Source organism: Ochlerotatus camptorhynchus, unplaced genomic scaffold, assembly GCF_037179485.1.
Source record: "Ochlerotatus camptorhynchus isolate MF236.1 unplaced genomic scaffold, CSIRO-AGI_Acam_v1.1 ptg000266l, whole genome shotgun sequence".
Lineage (NCBI taxonomy): Eukaryota > Metazoa > Arthropoda > Insecta > Diptera > Culicidae > Ochlerotatus > Ochlerotatus camptorhynchus.
Window position 1 is genome coordinate 2,234,537 of NW_027040756.1, and position 20,019 is coordinate 2,254,555.

At 41.5% G+C, this 20,019-nt stretch overlaps 1 protein-coding gene across 1 annotated transcript in view; it reads right to left on the reverse strand.

The window, feature by feature from the left end:
• LOC135705394 (venom protease) overlaps positions 1–20,019 on the reverse strand; it is a 77,628-nt gene that overhangs the window by 12,292 nt on the left and 45,317 nt on the right. Inside the window, exons 2-3 of the mRNA XM_065227115.1 lie at positions 12,649–12,811; positions 12,353–12,558 (exon numbers count right to left, since the gene is read on the reverse strand). Coding sequence (XP_065083187.1) covers positions 12,353–12,558; positions 12,649–12,811 — 369 coding nt within the window. The remainder of the gene's footprint in view (positions 1–12,352; positions 12,559–12,648; positions 12,812–20,019) is intronic.

Consider the following 20,019-nt stretch of genomic DNA (forward strand, 5'->3'; position numbering starts at 1 on the left):
CATCGAAATCAATCTTGTTGTAGTCTAACGCAATTCCATCACTGTCATTCTCATCATGCAGCTGTACACCATTGACAATTAGAGATGGTAAGCAGACAACAAGCGGTGGATGATGAAGGTCGACAGGCAAAAGTGGTGAAGCAGATCTTGAGATTTCCATAGCAAAATCCGTAGGGTAAAAGAGCAAATCGAAAATGCGTCCCAAGTGGTTGCACTCGAGATTCATCTGATGCAAATTGAGGAAATCCATGCCATCAATCAGTAGGGAGCTAGCAATTGGTAATGGCACAGAGTTCACAGGTTGAATTTCGTCGTCAGACCAGTTCCAAAACACTCCAGGTTGATTATAGTCACCACAGACCAGCATGCATTCGTTGTCAGAACCTCTGTTATGCAGCTCATGGATCAACTGAATATGCGCATCTAGTACAGTGCGATCGTTGCTTTTGTTCGGAGGGACATATATAGCGCACACCAGTAGCCGCTTGGAACCAATCAGCGTCGATACACACACTTGCTCTAATGTTTTTCCGCTGGTTACAGCGATACTGCTGCTTATGAAACGATGATGCACCGCAATCAGAACTCCTCCAAAACGAGATTTGCTGCTATTCATATGGTTTTGGTCACACCGGTACACATTGTAGTTACTTCCGAAAAGCTGCGTCGAACTGATAGCGTCGTTGAGCCCCGTCTCGATTAAAATAATGATATCGAAATTGCAGTCCAGGGTGTTGCAGTAAAAGTCATCAATCTTGGTCCGCAGTCCTCGTACATTTTGATAGTACACCCATAAACGGCTATCATCGCACGTCGTGTTCAAGGAAATATCAGGCGCGGGAATAGTTGATGAATGGTACCGATACTCACCTCTGGTGGAAACCCTAGGGTTTCCACCGTCCAAAAAAGTCGCAATGAATGAGTATCGATGATGGTGTCAACCTTAGGGCCTCCACCGTCCACGAGAGACCGCCTTAAATCGTTGTCAATGCATTGCTATTGGATGCAGTTGGCTTTTTTGAATAATCGATGAATTCACGGAATAGAATTCCATCAGGCCACGTTGAAGCGTCGAGAGCTAGTTCTTTCAAAGAAGGATCCAAGCCGACTTTGAAGGAGATGAAAGTCAGCTTCGCCATATCAGCTTCCTTGGGAACTAGACGCACAACTTCAGCAGGTGTTGTTAAATTCATGCAGTGAGTAGCGATTTTCTGAATGTCCTCTACAGTTATTTGCGGGTGTAATCCTGACAGGTAGAGCCAAAATTTTGGGGCAGAGGTCGGTGGTGTCAGAAAATAGATCTTTACTCGCACGGCTGAGGTTGAAACCACAACACTGCATGCTGATGTGGAGGTAAATCTCACAAAAGCCGCAGCGCAACGGCTCGATTTCATTTCTTTCCATTTTGCATTCTCCGCATTGTTTTTTCTCCATCTTCACAGCGAGCAAACAAAATTTGATGAGCAGCAACAAACAATATCACCAGCACGAAAACAGAAATGCGGTTTGGAATTAAATCTTTCCGAAACGTTTAAAACAGCTATTTATTGGCGAACTCCACAATTTAGCAATGCACGCGGGTACAGATAATCGTTCAACGTTGAACAAATAAATTAAAAACTTTAGTCAAACGATTTAAAATAATTTTTAGTGGACGAAATACAAACGCGACTGTTTTACACAATGTCAACAATGCAATGCCAAGGGAGTGAACTCAAATCCATCCGTGCACTCGTCTATTGTCAAAATCGGAAACGATCCTCAAAAGCAAAAAAATCAAATTCATTTGACCATAAATGATTATAGACGTGTGCACGGGTGAACTTTTGTTCATCTACTGAAAAAAAAATCACAAAGGCGGGGCCCTGTTTACTAAAAATGAACATATGAATAATGCTCGCGTAACATTTGAAAATGGCCTATCAACTTTTGTGAACAACTTCCTAGGTCCTTTTCACGAGAATCAAAGTTCGCCCACGCAAACCAAGAACACTATCAGGAAGGGGATAATTTTCCCTACCCAATGGTGTAATGAGTTTGCGTGGGCATATTCGGTTTGCACGAAAAAGGCCTAACAAGTTTTGTGTACAAAAGTTGATAGGCCCGTTTCAAATGTTACGCGAGTATTATTCATGAGTTCATTTTTAGTAAACAGGGCCCCGCTGTTGTGTCACTTTTTTGTCGAGTAAGTGAACTCAAATCCATCCGTGCACTCGTCTATTTTAAATATTATCGATTACAGAGCCTAAATAAAACCTTGATATTACCATCAATTCTGAACAGGCAATAATCTTCCTATCCACAACGGTATATTTGTGTAAAACGAAAATAATTATTTCGAATTTGATACTCAAATTCATCCGCACTAGGATGATAATGCATATTTATATGACAACAAAACAGGCGATAATTAATTCGCATCTTTGAATAAACAAAAACAATTGATGACTTCGAAACTCAGCGGTTGCCTTGATCAAGAGCATGTTATTATGTCAAAATTGAAATTCATGCGGGTAGTTGATTTATCTTCCAAGGTTGGCTTCATTTTCAGCATTTTTGAGTGTAGAAGAAATGATTTTTATCAGCATTGATAGTCCATCAGAGGACCTGAAACATCCGTAAAAGTTGTCAATTAAAAAAAACTGATCATAGAACCAGACTGCCGCTCTTCGCATGTCGGTCCCATAGTTGTTTTTGTCAAAACTGAGTTTTTCAATGCAAATGGTAGATAATCACCCATATTTTCACAATACTGGATGAACTCAAAAACTTTGTTCTAAAAAAGTTTGATTTGAAAAGTTTGATTAGTTGTCCCATCACATAAGAAGCAATGGTACGAAGCTAACTTAAAACGCGATTCTCTCGGCTTGCGTATTTTCGCTATGGGACGGACATGCGAATAGCGGCAGCAGAGTGGTACACAACAACTGGTGCTGCTCTCAAATACGGGAGTGCTTCTCTTATTTTTGGAAGGAGAAAGTGACAAACGAGAGAGAGAGATTTCATACCTATAGGTGAGAGTAGTTGGACTACACGGGTGTTACTCGCGTGTAGCACAGCGGTGTGCACTTTGTTTTGACGGGAGTAGCACTTTTCAATCTCTCCCTGGAAGATTTACAAGAATGACTGAAAACGGTATAGGTTGCGCAATGCGCATATACTTAATAAATATATAGATACTCATGTAAAACATGTTGCAATGACTGTATGGTGTTCAATTGTCTGGACAAATACCAAGTATGATGGTTTACCTAATGCAGTGATTTACTAATGAGTAATCGTCTATAAATTTTCGTACAGAAGTTTCGTTGCAGTGAAATTCAATCCATTGTGGAAAACAGCCCACTAGGTTTCAAGTACCTTAAACTATTTATCTGACCTGTGTACTTCGCATACGCACGCCTTGTTCAAATCTTCCATTTAATTCCACTTAATTAATTTTGGTATCTATGACAGATACGTATTTCGACTACAATGTGCAGTTCCCGTAACGTGGTTCGATCACCTTTTCGTGGTACATTACGGGATGTAAGATCAACCACCGATTATCAGTCCTGACTAGGTACTGGAGGCAAAAATTTAAGGTCACTGTCCGTGGATGAATTTTGATTTATTGAAACTGATTCGAGTGAAAAAGAATGCACTCAGGAAACAAGATGGCAAGAGTCACTTGCACACTTATCTAAACTACTACAGATATAAAAAGCTCAAAGTAAAAAGGAATATTACAGCAGAATGTTGGAGAGAGCAGATTCAAAAACGGCGTGGATTTTTTTTTTATTAAAATACTCGGGAAAATCAAGGAGGCACTCAAATTTCATCGATTAAAAACGGTGGCCAGTCATTTACTGATGTGGTTCAGATCTGCAGTTACCTCAACAATCACATTTCCAATATTGGAGGAAACCTAGCAGCAGGTATCGCCAGTGATCGTAACATCCACAAATTCGGCACTCTCGTCAACCAACAAAACTCTCTATACTTAAATCCAACCGCTACTAGTGAATTAATGGTACTTATAAATTACTTGGATGTCAACAAAACTTCTGGACCCGACAACATAACGGCTTTCTTCATATAAATACACCATATTTGTTCGCTAACGATGTGCTCAATGAACGCTTGCTGTGATTTAGTAGACGACATCTATGATGCGTTGGATCATGAAAAACTAGCAGGAGCTTTGTTTATAGACCTTAAAAAGGCGTCTAAGTCAGCAAACGCATTCCCTTAGAAGAGTTCAACTCACTGAGAGTGCAATTATTTTGTATTGTTTATTGAAAAAAGTGAAGATTTTGTGCCTATGGGAGAGGAGGATGTTAAGAAGCTTCGCTCTTACGGGTTTTCCTTCTGTGTAGTAATAAAAAGAACACTCACTTTCAAAAAGCTGTAACATTTAGCCTTTTGGGTAAATTTTAGTGAAATGTTGGGAGAGATGGCCTCAGGGTGTATTCTTTACACTGCGTGATTTTCATTGTAAAATTTTTAGTAGTTATGAAATTGGAGTCCAACGAGCAGCGCGTGCCCGAGAAAATTTTGCGCACGCACCTCAACAATCCACATTTTTATAACATACCAGAGTTGCGGTCGATCGAAAGTTACTGGGACATAATGAAGCACAAACTTCGTAAGCATCCTAAAGTTATCACTACGGAGCAGGAAGTGTTGAAATCATGGTTGAAAGCAGAAAAAATGTCGATTCCACCGTTGTACAAAACCTTATGGGTGAAATTAAGAAGAAAGGTCGAGTATTTGGATTTGATGAAGAAATAGAGTGAAATAAAGATAAGTAAACCAAGCTTATATATAGTATTACATTCTCTGGAAATTTCATAACAATCGATTGAGAGACCGTTACGGGGTTCTATTACATTAGTTTAACCTTTATATAATTGGATTTGGTTGTTAAGGGATTACCTCAACATAATTGCATGCAGATAGGTCACTTAACCCGTAAAAACCCGGGACAAACTTTTTATTTTCAAAAATTTGTATCTCAGAGACGCCATGGTCGAATAAATTGAATTTTTTCAACATCATTCCGAACGGCACCGGTGGTGTAGTGGTAAGCGTGATAACCTCTCACCTCAGCAGGCCTGGGTTCAATCCCAGTCGGCGCCGCCGGGATGGTCTGAGGCATAACATCTCTGATCACGCCTTCCTTCGGAAGGGAAGTAAAGCCGTTGGTCCCCGGTTCATGAGTTGATGGGTCGATAGGTAGGGTCCAGGTGTGGGAGCTGCCTTCCTGGCACGTCGGTAGCATTGGTGCTCAGCACGGAAAACAAGATCGACGGAAAAAACAAACCAAAGGAAAAAAAAAAAAAAACATCATTCCGGCGATTGGTTCTTACATCTGTTGGGAGGTACTCCCCCTCAGGCCCCTTCCTTTTTGTTATAAATATATTCAAGGATGTGTTGGCACGGGGTGTCTTTTTCAATCTTTATCATATATTGATTTTTTTTTTGTTACTCGGGAAAATAATAGAGAACAATCATAAGAACCCATGTCTAGTAGAACCCATTGTCTACCTTGGAATCGATTCCAGATGTTCCGGATTATGGTTCCATATGGTTAAATTTATTATCTCTCATAACCATATCATGCGACACATCAAATCACACCTACTCGATGAAATATGACCAATGACACTAAAAAAAAAAAAAAAAAAAACATAGAGCCATATGGTGACCGTAGAACCGGTTCCGGATATTCCGGATTATGGTTCCATAGGATCAAATTTGATATAATTTGATAAAGGTAGAGTAAACATGCGGGGCTTATTGTAAGTAAAAGTGACCTCGGAGTGGTCGAGAATTACCAGGCATTCTGAAATGGGTCACTGGAGCTGCAATAGAGCTAACACCTTCTAACTCCCGGACTAAACCTGCTTTAAATTAAGAGTAATAAAAAGCAGTTTTCTTCCATAATAACAGTGCCGGACAGTGGGGGTTGGATTGAACACACACACACACACACACACACACACACACACACACACACACACACACACACACACACACACACACACACACACACACACACACACACACACACACACACACACACACACACACACACACACACACACACACACACACACACACACACACACACACACACACACACACACACACACACACACACACACACACACACACACACACACACACACACACACACACACACACACACACACACACACACACACACACACACACACACACACACACACACACACACACACACACACACACACACACACACACACACACACACACACACACACAAGGGCGTAAGGCGGCGATCCAGACGTTCCCGGACGTGTTCAGGATGGTGCTGCAGAAATGTCTGGACGATGGTCAGTTCCCTGATAGGTGGAAGGTACAAAAGCTTGTGCTGTTGCCGAAGCCCGGAAAACCGCCGGGGGATCCTGCATCGTATAGGCCAATATGCTTGCTGGATACTGTAGGAAAGCTCTTAGAGAGGATCATCCTCAACAGGCTGACGAAATGCACGGAGAGTGAACACGGATTGTCGGAGAGACAGTTTGGATTCCGGAAAGGGAGATCGACGGTGGATGCAATTCGGACAGTGATTGACAGAGCCGAGAAAGCTTCCAAACAGAAGCGGAGAGGAAATCGATACTGCGCCGTGATTACGATCGATGTCAAGAATGCATTCAATAGCGCCAGCTGGGAGGCCATCGCCAAGGCGCTCCATAGAATGAGGGTTCCAGGCTACCTCTGCAGGATTCTAAGTAGTTATTTCCAGAACCGGGTCCTTGTCTACGTGACAGACACGGGGCAGAAATCGCTTAGAATCACGGCGGGGGTTCCCCAAGGCTCCATTCTAGGTCCCACGCTGTGGAACGGAATGTACAATGGCGTGCTGACGCTCAAGCTGCCCAAAGGAGTTGAGATCGTTGGCTTTGCGGACGATGTCGTCTTGACGGTAACCGGTGAGACGCTGGAAGAAGTGGAAATGTTGGCGGCTGAGGCGATAGATACGATTGGTAACTGGATGCAAGGAGCGAAGCTGCAGATAGCCCACCACAAAACAGAAGAGATGTTGGTCAGTAACTGCAAAGCAGTGCAGCGGGCAGAAATTACCGTTGGAGAGCACACCATTGCTTCGAAGCGCATGCTTAAGTATCTGGGAGTGATGATCGACGACCGGCTAAACTTTAATAGCCACATCGAATATGCTTGCGAGAAGGCGACGAAGGTCATCAAGGCAATAGCCAGAATCATGCCGAACAATTCTGGTCCAAGCAGCAGCAAGAGACGTCTTCTGGCTAGTGTTTCCTCATCAATACTAAGGTACGGAGGTCCAGCCTGGATTGAAGCGCTGAAAACGAAGCAGAACCAAAGGAAATTGAGCAGTACGTTCCGGCTCATGGCCATGCGAGTCGTGAGTGCGTACAGAACCATTTCGATGGAGGCAGTATGCGTTATCGCCGGTATGATCCTAATCGGCATCACCTTGGCGGAGGACTACGAGTGCTATATGACGAGAGAAACCAGAGGAGTACGAAAAATGGTGAGAACGGAGTCGATGGCTAAGTGGCAGCAGGAGTGGGATGCAGCAGAGAACGGTAGATGGACACACAGGCTAATACCGACTCTTTCGACCTGGGTGAACAGGAAGCATGGAGAAGCCAACTTCCACTTGACGCAGTTCCTGTCTGGTCATGGCTGCTTCAGGAAGTACCTGCATCGGTTCGGACACACAACGTCACCCTTCTGTCCGGAGTGTGGGAATGTGGAAGAATCACCAGAGCACGTGGTCTTCGAATGTCCTAGATTTGATGATGTGCGAGAGGATATGCTCGCCCTTAGCACGGAGAATGTCGTCGAAGAAATGTGTCGAGAGGAGGGCACCTTTAACGCCGTCAGCAGAGCAGTAACGCAGATCATGTCAGCGCTGCAGCGAAAATGGCGGGAAGACCAACTAGAAAGTAGTAATGTGCTCACACAAGTGCGAACTGAAAGCCGAAGCCGGGAGAACTCTCCGTCAGAGTAGGCTGTATCCACCACCAGGGATAACCGAGTAGAACGTGACGCTGGGAGATAAATGGCTCACAAATTGGAGAGACGATCAGCGAACTGGAAGCGCCAATTAGCTGAGGTAAAGTGAGGTGCGTAATGCACGGCCCCCTCCGAAGTAATACGACAAGTGGTTCCGGGGGAAAAGGGCAAGGCGTCTAAGGAGGTTTTAGTGCGGTAAGAATCCCACACACCGTGTCACCGCGACTGTGCGCCCAGTCGTCAAGCGGTGGCACGATGGCCTTTTTGAAGGTTTCCTCCTTGCCAAAAAAAAAAAAAAAAAAAAACACACACACACACACACACACTCACACACACACACACACACACACACACACACACACACACACACACACACACACTCACACACTCACACACACACACACACACACACACACACACACACACACACACACACACACACACACACACACACACACACACACACACACACACACACACACACACACACACACACACACTCACACACTCACACACACACACACACACACACACACACACACACACACACACACACACACACACACACACACACACACACACACACACACACACTCACACACACACACACACACACACACACACACATAGGATCAAATTTGATATCTCTCATAACCATATCAAGTGGCATATCAAATCACATCTACTCGACAAATGGCACTCAAAACAATAATCATAGAGCCATTTGGTCACCCTAGAACCGATTCTGGATATTCCAGATTATGGTTCCATAGGTCAAATTTAAATCTCTCGTAACCATATCAAGCGACATATTAAATCACATCTACTCGACGAAATATGACCAATGTTACTCATAACGACAATCATAGAGCAATATGGCCACCTTAGAACCAGTTTCAGATATTAATTATTATGGTTCCATATGATAAAAATTCAATTCTCTGATAACCATATCTCGTGACATATCAAATCACACCTATCGACGAAACATGACCAACAGCTCCCACCGTAGAACCGGTTTCGGGAATTCCGAATTATGGTTCATGAACTTAAAATTTGATTTCTCTGATAACCGCGACATATCAAATCACATATATTCGACGAAATATTAAATATAAATATTAAATATTAAAACATTAATATATATTATTATATTAAATATTAACGAAAATCACAGACCCATATGGCCACCGTAGAACAGGTTACATATATTGAGGATTATGGTTCTAAATGGTTAAATTTGTTATTTATGTTAACCATATCAAGCGACTTGTCAAATCACATCTACTCAACTAAATATTACCAATAGCTCTAACAATTATTAACCGAGCCTTATTAGAACCGTACAACTGCTTCTAGATATCCCGAATTATGGTTCAACATAGTCAAATTCGTAATCTATCATTGTCATATAAAATCACATCTACTCAACGAAACATGGCCAATGGCACTCAACACAATAATCACTGTGACATATGGCCACCTAAAATCCGATTTAAGGTGATTCCTTGTAGAGTCCACAAATGGCTGCCACATAGGCTATAAATGCACTTCCACCTCGAATTTTCAATTACACAAATCTCGGAAATTAGTGCCCCATTTCACCTGAAATTGCTACTGCATGTATGCTGCAACGCATCAAACGTGGATTAACAGTTTCATTGTGGTACGTGTCGTGGAAGCTGATATTTGTGCACTTAAAGATAAAGATCTCACAGCGAAATACCTTAAGATGAACCGAATAAATATGACATAATACAGATAAACTGAATCCGACAGATCCGAAATCAATATCAACAGAATTTCAGAAACATAAGTGAAAGTGAATCGACGATACACTATGGAGGGGCGGAAATGAAAGCAAGTGCTGGATTAGAACCAGGCAAGATATAGCAGCAGAGGCATCAGTTATGGAAGTGGACCTGCTCAAAGAATACTAAGTTGAGAACTGGCATAAAGTCCCAGAGGGGACGTAACACAGCGAAACACAAATGGTGATAAATGTTTCGTTGAGTAGATATGATTCGATGATGTGGTATGATATGATAATGATTAATCATGAATTTGCATTTGAATCATCAAAAACCTATTGTAAGGTATCAATTAGCTCTATTCATGTTTCCATTGCCACCATAAACAAAAACATCCGAACCAGTTTTACGATGGTCATGCATAACGTTTTGAGTGTCATTGGTCATATTTCATGAACATGTGATTTGATATTTCATGTGTCATAACCATGAAAGACAATCATTTCGACCATATGGAACAACATTCCGGAATATCCAGAGTCATTTCTAAAGCTATGAGAGATACTTTAACCATGTGGAACCATGATCCAGGATATCCGGAACCAGTTCTACGGAGGCCATATGGTTCTATGGACGTCGTTTTGTGTGCCGTTGATCATATTTCGTCGAGTAGATATGATTTGATATCGAACGTGATTGTCGTTTTGAGAGATGTCAAATTTAACCATGTGGAACCGTAATCCGGAACATCTGGAACTGGTTCTACGATGGCAATATCTATGTATGTCGTTTTTCATGCCATTTATCATATTTCGTCGAGAAGATATGATTTGATATGTAGCTTGATATGGATATGAGAGATATCACATTTGGCCATGTGGAACCATTGCCCTGAATATCTGGAACTTGTTTTACGGTGACCATATGGTTCCATGGTTGTTGTTTTAAGTTTCATTCGCTATATTTTGCCGAGTAGATGTTATTTAATGCCGCTTGATATAGTTATGAGTAATATCAAGCTTGACCATATGGAACCATAGTCTGGAATATCCTTAACCGGTTTTATGGTGACCATATGATTCTATGGTTGTCATTTTGAGTGCCATTGGTCACATTTAATCGAGTAGATGTGATTTGATATGTCGCACGATATGGTTAAGAGAGATAATAAATTTGAACATATGGAACCATAATCCTGAACATCCGGAATCGATTCCAAGGTAGACATGGGTTCTTATGATTGTTCTCTATTATTTTCTCGAGTTCAAAGAAAAATATATATTTTCTCGAGTTCAAAGAAAAAAGAGCCTGCGGGGGAGTACCACCCAACAGATGTAAGAACCACTCACCGGAATGATGTTAAAAAAAATTCAATTTAATCAGCCATAGAATTTCAGAGATACAATTTTTTGAAAATAAAAAGTTTGTCCCGGGCTTTTACGGGTTAAGTGTGTGACATCCAATTGTAACCTTTAACTTGAAAGCTTGATAAGATAGAAGGTTGTTGTCTTTGGCAAATTTGTTAAGAAGAATAAGAAATGTTGGATGGTGAGCAGATCAAACCAATGTTAATTCACCAGCGGAGCTAGTATCTCATATGGCTTTAAGTTGCTTGCTTAGCTTAACTGCTCGAATAGATAGAAGGTTGCTGTCTTTAGCAAAGGTGGATTAGACCTTTTGGATGGTGGTCTGATTATTTGAAAGTAAAGGGTTATGTCCGAGACACAATTACCCTTTTCACTGAAAGGACTATGCGCAAAACAATTGTAACGACCTATCGCATGTATCACATATTTGCAAAACATTATCACAAGAAATAGTTTGTTAGCAAAGTTTAAACAAGATATGTAGCATCACACTATGGGAAACGTTTCCAATTTTGCTAGAAAAAACTCTCCTTCTTTAGCTCAGAAATCAACATGATGTTTTCTAAAGATCTTGCTAACAATGAATACCTCTAACGAGATTTCAAGTTTACTCACTATTGATCATGAATGCTGGATCTGAGATTAATTTATTCAACATAAATTCCAAACTAACCACTTTCGTTTTCGTTGTTGTATCGAATTAAACTTTGCCATCTCTTTCTTCCGTTAACAACTATTTTCCAATTTATTTCACCATATTAAGTGACACCGCATGCATGGTTAATTTATCGATTCCATTACACACTCTAATCCAAATGCATTTAATCGCACCCTCCCAGAGAGACGTGACTCTCCAAGTGGTAACAACCAACGAACGTAACAGGCATCCACCTGGAAACTCAAAAGCAACAATCAAAATCACACCGGTCAATCACGGAGCACCCATCAAAGACACACACTCACTTTTGATCGCACTCGTTTTTATTAACTGTTAATGCTTTTCCGTGGAACGTGAGTAGTTTTTTTTTTATGTCGGTACGATGTTTGAACTGAATCAGACATGACGGCAGAGAAATAGACAGTCGAAAAACGGCCAAACTAATTACGAGATAAAATCGGAGAAACCGATTCGCGCGTCACATGTCCGTCCTCCATCCGATCCGCAAACAAAACAAAAAACAAATAATCGAGAAATTGAGAACTAACCTGGTTCCGTCGGCAGGCAGATCGGCCGGATGAAATCGGTTATCGGGACACGGTCGTTCAGCCGCAGCAGGGCGATGTCGTTGTCAAAGTTGAGGAAGCTGAACTTTTGTGCGATGGCTCGAAGCACGAAGCGGGTCTCCGGCCGAACCGAATCGTCGCAGCGGTTGTGCTCCCCAAACGTTACCTTGATCATGAACCACATAAAGCTGCACCGAAGGAGGAGAAACGGATCAATGTCAATCAAACGCCATCACGTGCTACCGGGCTTGCACTAGATTATGGATCGATATACTAACCCTTTGACGCAGTGGGCTGCCGTCAGTACGTAGCGATCGTTGATCAGCATTCCGCCGCAGTAGAATCGATTGAAGTAGCTCAACCGTGCCATCCAGGGGAACTCGTTGATCCCCGTTGGCTGACCGCCAACGATTCGCGAAGCGTCGTTACGTTCGCCGCAACCTGTGATGAAGAAGAATAGGGAGAAGGATTAACACTCATGTAGGTTTGTGCGGAAAAGAGCCCTGAAGAAATGGTGCAAACCACAAATAAACATCTGTTCGGGGTAAAGTTGTTGGGAGAAAGATAATCATATAAACATGTGTACCCTTTTATGTCCGAACTTGGAATGCGTATACACTAAACACTATCTTCTAAACTCGGTACATATTTACATATAGCCATGAATATGTTAGCCATAGGGATGCTTGCCATACGTATGATTGCCATAACAAGCGTTACCCATAATATTTTTGTAGTGGATTGCAATGCAGTACCCGTTAGGGGCTGTTCATAAACTACGTATACTCTTTAGGGGTGGACAAATGTCTAAGGTCCATACAGATTTCTAAAAAAATGTATGAACGATTGTCTAAGCGGGGGAGGGGGAAGGGGGATCTGAAACCTCTAAAAATTGGTCTACGCAGTTTATGAACAGCCCATTATACCGTATGCGTGATAATGTTTGCACCATCGTACAAATAAGGTTCCCGTTTCACCTGTGCATACAATGCCTTGGTTTTCTTTGCATGCACGTAACCTATATCTCATACCGTAGTAGGCTGTGTATAAAAGAAAATGATTTACTTAGTTTAACAGTTGCACCATGACGAAGTGGCAGCGTATTCGTGATTTGTCCCACGCGCTAATGTCGCAAAAAGACATTTCAATCACCGTGAGAGTGTTCCGGTGGACCGTCCAAAGAGTTTTAGACCGAGAAAAGAAAGGACAACTCCCTAGTGGCACACTTGTCACAAATCAATTGTAGAAACTTATATACGACTTATTTCAGTCATAAACAAGTTGCTGTAACTTATTGTGATGAAAGTGTGCTACTCGGGCTATCCGCGAAGGTGGCCACAGGACGTCCGAGGTCAGCTCGGGTTCCGAAGGTTTATCGCTGCTATCAAAAGGAAGATTCGGGTGAATCCAGTGTGTTCAATAAGGAAAATGACAAAGGAACACGAGATCAGTGACTTTACGGCACGGAAGATCGTAAAGGAAGATTGCGGGGCGAAGTCGAGGGCACGGAAAAAAAACTCACATGATTACAAACCGTATCCGGGAGCTATGAGACGAACGATGCAAGAAAATCTTGAACTACCTTAAGAGAAAAAATCCGGTAATCCTGTTCACCGACGAGAGCATAATTACTGCAGATCCCGTATCAAATTCCAGAACCGACCGGTATATTAGTTCTCTTCCGGTAAAAGACGTGGCCGACGAGCACAAGAACGTGTATCTGACCAAGCATCCTGCTAGCGTTATGGTGTTTGGATTGGTGGTTTCCGATGGCCAAAAAAATGGACCCGGTGTTCATTTCAGAAGGCGACAAGGTCAACACGGAGGTCTACATCAGGATTTTAAGTAAGTATGTTCTTCCGTGGATCAAAGAACAGTACGGTCCGAAGCCAAATGTTGTAGTTCAACAAGATGGGGCTCCGTGCCACACCTCGAACCGCACTCAGAAGTGGTTGCAGAAACATCTTTTGTTATGGACGAAGGATATGCGGCCACCATCCAGTCCTGATATTATTCCGCTGGATTACTCAATATGGCGCGTCATGAAGGCCAAGACCTGTTTTAAACGCCACCCGAGTACAGCAAGCCTCAGACAAACATTGACCCGTACCTCTAGAGAAATGGATCCAGAATAAATTATTAGAACCTGCCGTGCATTCCGGAAGCGTGTGGAAGCCGTAATTGCAGCAAGTGGAAACTCGATCGATGATTAACATAGTTGAGAAACATCCCCCCTTTGAATGAATAAAAAAAAATCAAAAACAAAATTTTTGAGAATTTTTTCTTTTAATTTTGACATTGCTCAATTATTGTGACACTGCACAGCTGTATCGAGTCCCTCCCGATAAAGGTAACTAGGGGGTGGATAGAGCTGGGATGGCTGCACTACAAGTTATGGGTAGATACCCCATTCAAGAAGAAGGTTTCGTGATCGCCAAAATTAACGGAATATTCAGATGCAGTTGCTACGCACCCGATGGACGATGGAGCAGTTCCACGAGACGCTGGTTGGACTTACCGAAGAGCTGATCGAACGAAGACCGGTAGTCATCGGAGGAGACTTCAATGCTTAGGCAGTGGAGTGAGGAAACAGATGTACCAACGTAAAAGAAAACATTCTACTGGAAGCTCTGGCGAAGCTGGAAATTAGGCTGTTCAATAAAAGTACCACCAGCACTTTTCGCAGAGATGGACGGGAATCCAATATCGACGTCACTTTATGCGGACTGCAGTCCGTCGCTGGTGGAAAACGTGAATAGTGTGTGAAGGATATACCCATAGTAACCATCAGGCAATCCGATATGTCATCGGCCAACGGAATCCTGTGGCAGTACTGAGGACGAAAACTTGCGGCCTGAAGTGGAAGACGAGTTGGTAGAATCGTTAGGGAGAGCATGTGACACGACCATGCCAAGGAAACTGGAGCTAAATAACAGAGGGCATCCAGCTTACTGACACGAGGCAATTAGCACCCTCCGCGCTAGTTGTCTCAGAGCCAGAAGACGTGTTCAGAGAGCAAGAACAGAAGAAGTCACCAACGAGCAACTCGTAGCAGTGTCTGCTGGAAACACTCGGAAAACTCTTGGAGAGGATCATCCTAAACAGGCTGACAAAATGTACGGAGAGTGAGTAAGGATTGGTGGAGAGGCAGTTGGGATTTCGAAAAGGAAGAGCAAAAGTGGATACAATTCGGACAGTTGTTGAGAGAGCCGAGAAGGCGTCGAAACAGAAGTGGAGATTTACGAGCCAAATATGGAACAGAGATCAATTATTATTACAGTGGGAATTCCACAAGGTTCCATCCTTGTTCCAACCATAGAGGTAACTCTAATACTAGTAGGTCCCGAAGAAACGTGCTCAACTTTTTGGCTCAGCTCTGGTTTTTAAAAGAAAAAATGCTTTTAAAAATTCTATCATAAAATACTCATAAATTATGTTGCTCTTGGAGTTAACTCCTTCTTTGTATCTTGAGCTGTTTTTTGACCGATAAAAGTTTTTGAAAATTTTATCTGAAAATTCCCTAATGTAACATCTTTCTTGGATTTGACTGCTTCTTTACAGAATGAGCTGTTTTTAACAATTTTTTATAATGAAAAATTCAATTGAAATATTGAAAAATTAATGTCTCTTGGAGTTGACTACTTTTTTATAGCTTGAGTTGTTCGTTGATGGATTCTTTTTTTAAGAAAAATTCAATTGAACTTCTCGTAAAAAAATGTTCTCTTGGAGTTGACTCCTTGTTTACAGCATTAGCTGTTCTTTGACAGATAAAATAGTTTGTAAAACTAAATTGAGATGATCACAAATCATTTCCCTCTTGGAGTTGACTCCTTCTTTGTATCAGGAGCTGTTACTTGACAACCAATCAGAAGTCCAATGGTACATAACTGCCGACATATATGAGAATTTTGATCTAAGTTGTTCAGTATTGTACAATAGGACTTATACATCTGATTAACTTGACTAAAGTCAGCAACCTCCTACTTAGTTGAAACACTTAAAAGAAAACTAACTCAGATAGTGAGTCACTTTTACTGATTCATGTGGAGAAATTTCTACCGTATGCATGATAATGTTTACACCATTGAGCAATTTCAAAATTAAAAAAAAATTATCAAAAATTTAGTTTTGGAGTTTTTTTTTTATTTATTTTAAGGGGGGATGTTTCTCAGAGTCTTAAACTATGTTGATCATAAATCGAGTTTCCACTTGCTGCAATTACGGCCTCCACACGCTTCCAGAATGCACGGCAGGTTCTAATAATGTAGTCTGGATCCATGTCTCTCCAGGTACGGGTCAATGTTTGTCTGAGGCTTGCTGTACTCGGGTGGCGTTTAGAACAGGCCTAGGCCTTCATGACGCGCCATATTGAGCAATCCAGCGGATTAAGATCAGGGCTGGGTGGCGGCCACATATCCTTCGTCCAGAACGGAAGATGTTCCTGCAACCACTTCTGAGTGCGGTTCGAGGTGTGGCACGGAGCCTCATCTTGTTGAAATACAACATTTGGCTTCGGACCGTACTGTTCTTTGATCCACGGAAGACCATACTTACTTAAAAGCCCGATGTAGACCTCCGTGTTGACCTTGTCACCTTCTGGAATGAACACCGGGTCCATTTTTTTGCCATCGATAGCCACCAATCCAAATACCATAACGCTAGCAGGATGCTTTGTCAGATATACGTTCTTGTGCTCGTCGGCCACGTCTTTTACCGGAAAAGAACTAATATACCGGTTGGTTCTGGAATTTGATACGGGATCGACGATAAACATGCTCTCGTCGGTGAACAGGATTACCGGATTTTTTCGGTTCCGTTCGGAAGTTCAAGATTTTCTTGCATCGTTCGACTCGTAGCTCCCGGATGCGGTTGGTAATCATGTGAGTTTTTTCCGTGCCCTCGACTTCGCCCCGCAATCTTTCTTTACGATCTTCCGTGCCGTAAAGTCACTGATCCCGTGTTCCTTTGCCATTTTCCTTATTGAACGCACTGGATTCAGCCGAATCTTCCTTTTGATAGCAGCGATAACCCGAGCTGACCTCGGACGACCTGTGGCCACCTTCGCGGATAGGAATCACGAATACGCTGCCACTTCGTCATGGTGCAATTGTCAATCTAAGTAAATCATTTTCTTTTATACACAGCCTACTACGGTATGAGCTATAGGTTACGTGCATGCAAAGAAAACCAAGGCATTGTATACACAGGTGGGATATTGGGTAATAGGGTTGGGTTTGCAGCAGGGTTCGTTTTGGTAAACGATAAGCTGAATTGATGTCCTAACAATCATATAACGCGAAGGAGCTTGGGATTGAACCCACGGTCTTCTGCTCAGTAAGCAGAAACGTTTGCCACTAGGCAGACGAGCTCCTTTTTTTATCATCGAGTTGCTGTTATTACCATGTAGTAATGTTAACAAATAAAACGATTGACGAATCTTGAATGTGGATGGGCTTGAGATTAGACTCATGATGTTCTGCTCAGTAAGCAAAACCGGTTGCTCTAAGACCACCGAGCCCCTCATATCACATTATAACGTTACTCAAGTTTTTATGACTATTCAGACCCGGCACCGACGACAACGAAAAGTTTTACGAAATACACGATAAACAAGCGATCTAACCATACACACTAAAAAAATCTGAATTTTACTGGTGTTGTAAACATCCATGCATGCAAACATTCATGCATGTAAACTTCCTTTTCACGTAAACTAGCAGCTTGCAAGCAATGTTGCAAACAAAGGTGGAAAGTTGCATACAATATATGGAATATTGCATGGCATATCTCATAAATTTACACGATTTATAATGTAAATTTGTATGATTTATGACGCTCCATTTATGTGCATCATAGTAACGGAAATTTACACTACTTTTTTTTAGCTGTGTACATTTTTAATATGAAAGGATCTGGGACCGCGTTTTTCTGCTCAGTAAGCAAGCCACTGCAACCCACGATCTTTGAAATCCTTAAACTAAAAGCTATGAAAGAGGCCTTCATTAAGATCCACTTTCACCCGACGTTAAATGTTGTGAAGATTATATAGAAATTACTATGGGAAAACCAAAATGTTGGTTTATATCTATCTCAAAATTAACCAGTTCACTTCATTTTTAGAAATGATAGTTGTGCTTGTAGGAAATTTTCACAGGAACAAAAGTTATTAATGATTTAAGTCACTAATGTCTTATGATTATGCTCAATCAACTGTTCAGCAGGCAACATTGGTGTTTCTAGGACGTAGAATAGGTCACACAAATCATAGCTACTATGCCTCACTGCAGAATATAGTGTTGCCCACAATACAGCTGCTTTATCATGCCAAAAGATTATCAATCTCTTAATCAATTAATAAATATTTAGTTTGACGCTTGGCTGAAAAACGATCTTCTGCAAAATTGTAGCTGAGAAAATTTCCCATCAGAATAGCGATAGAATTAGTTAACAGTTCAATTCAAAAAAGGTTAGAATACAGTGAACAAAAAGTTTGGGTTTCCCATAGTAATTTCCATATAAACTTCAAATGGTTTGTGCCAATTCAGTTTCTTATCAAATAAGTTTAAATTTTGGGAGGCTAATCAGGACCGTATTTGGAATCGTTTGAAAACTGTGGAGCGAACATTTCAAATTTTGCATCAGTCTAATAAGTAAACATATAGTAATATCTAATGAATTTATCTTAAAAAATGTGATCCATTGATTGAGAAAGCTCAAAATTTTCCATAAATCACTTTACGAAAGATATCAATACAACCTTCTAAATTTTTGTTCAACTATAAGAAAAGCATCATACAACTATTTGAATCCCGATGACAGTGGCTCCTTCTGACCTTCATTTATTTCGAGTCTCTGTATCTCCCTCCCAGTTCATAGCCAATGTAGGTCAATTCTAGGTAGAGCCTTAATAAGAGCGTAACAGCTTTTGTAAACAATGACTTCTCTCGATGATTTCTACAAAATCAAGGCTCACCCACGCAAATCAACATCACCATCGGGTAGAAGAAGACTTCCCCTACCCGATGGTTGTATTGGATTGCGTGGGTGTGCCTTGATTGAATTCCTAGAAATATTCGAGAGAAGTCATTGTTTACAACAGCTGTTACGCCCTAATTCCAGCTCCATCTAAAATTAACCAAATGTTCGTATTCAGCAAAATGCCACAATGCCTGATGCAGTGTGCTTTTGAAGGTGCAAAGTACCCGACAATCGATTTTACTGTTGTTCTGTACTATGAGTTCAAACTTTGGGAGGCTTATCAGGACCCAATTTAGAACCGTTTGAGCACTGTGGAGTGCTTTAAATTTTGCATCAGTCAAATGGTAATTTTCGTACCATTTCCGATAGCGATTGTATGAATGAGGATGATGTTGAAGATTTACGATCTCTTCTTGACTGATTTCTACCAAACTGAAAATTATGCCTTCCCCAATTAAAAAAAAGGCAGGAGCCATATGTGCCATATGAGATATCCATAATGTTGATCAGATAAGACATGTCGGAGAAAGTTTCCCTAGATTGGTACGCGTCTTCAGACGCACATAATTAACTTTTAAAAAATAATTTATTAAAATTATTCAGCCTATTAAGTCTCCGGAACCAGAAGCCAGTTAGACAAAAAAAGTCAATAGCGATCTATGAGTCGATGA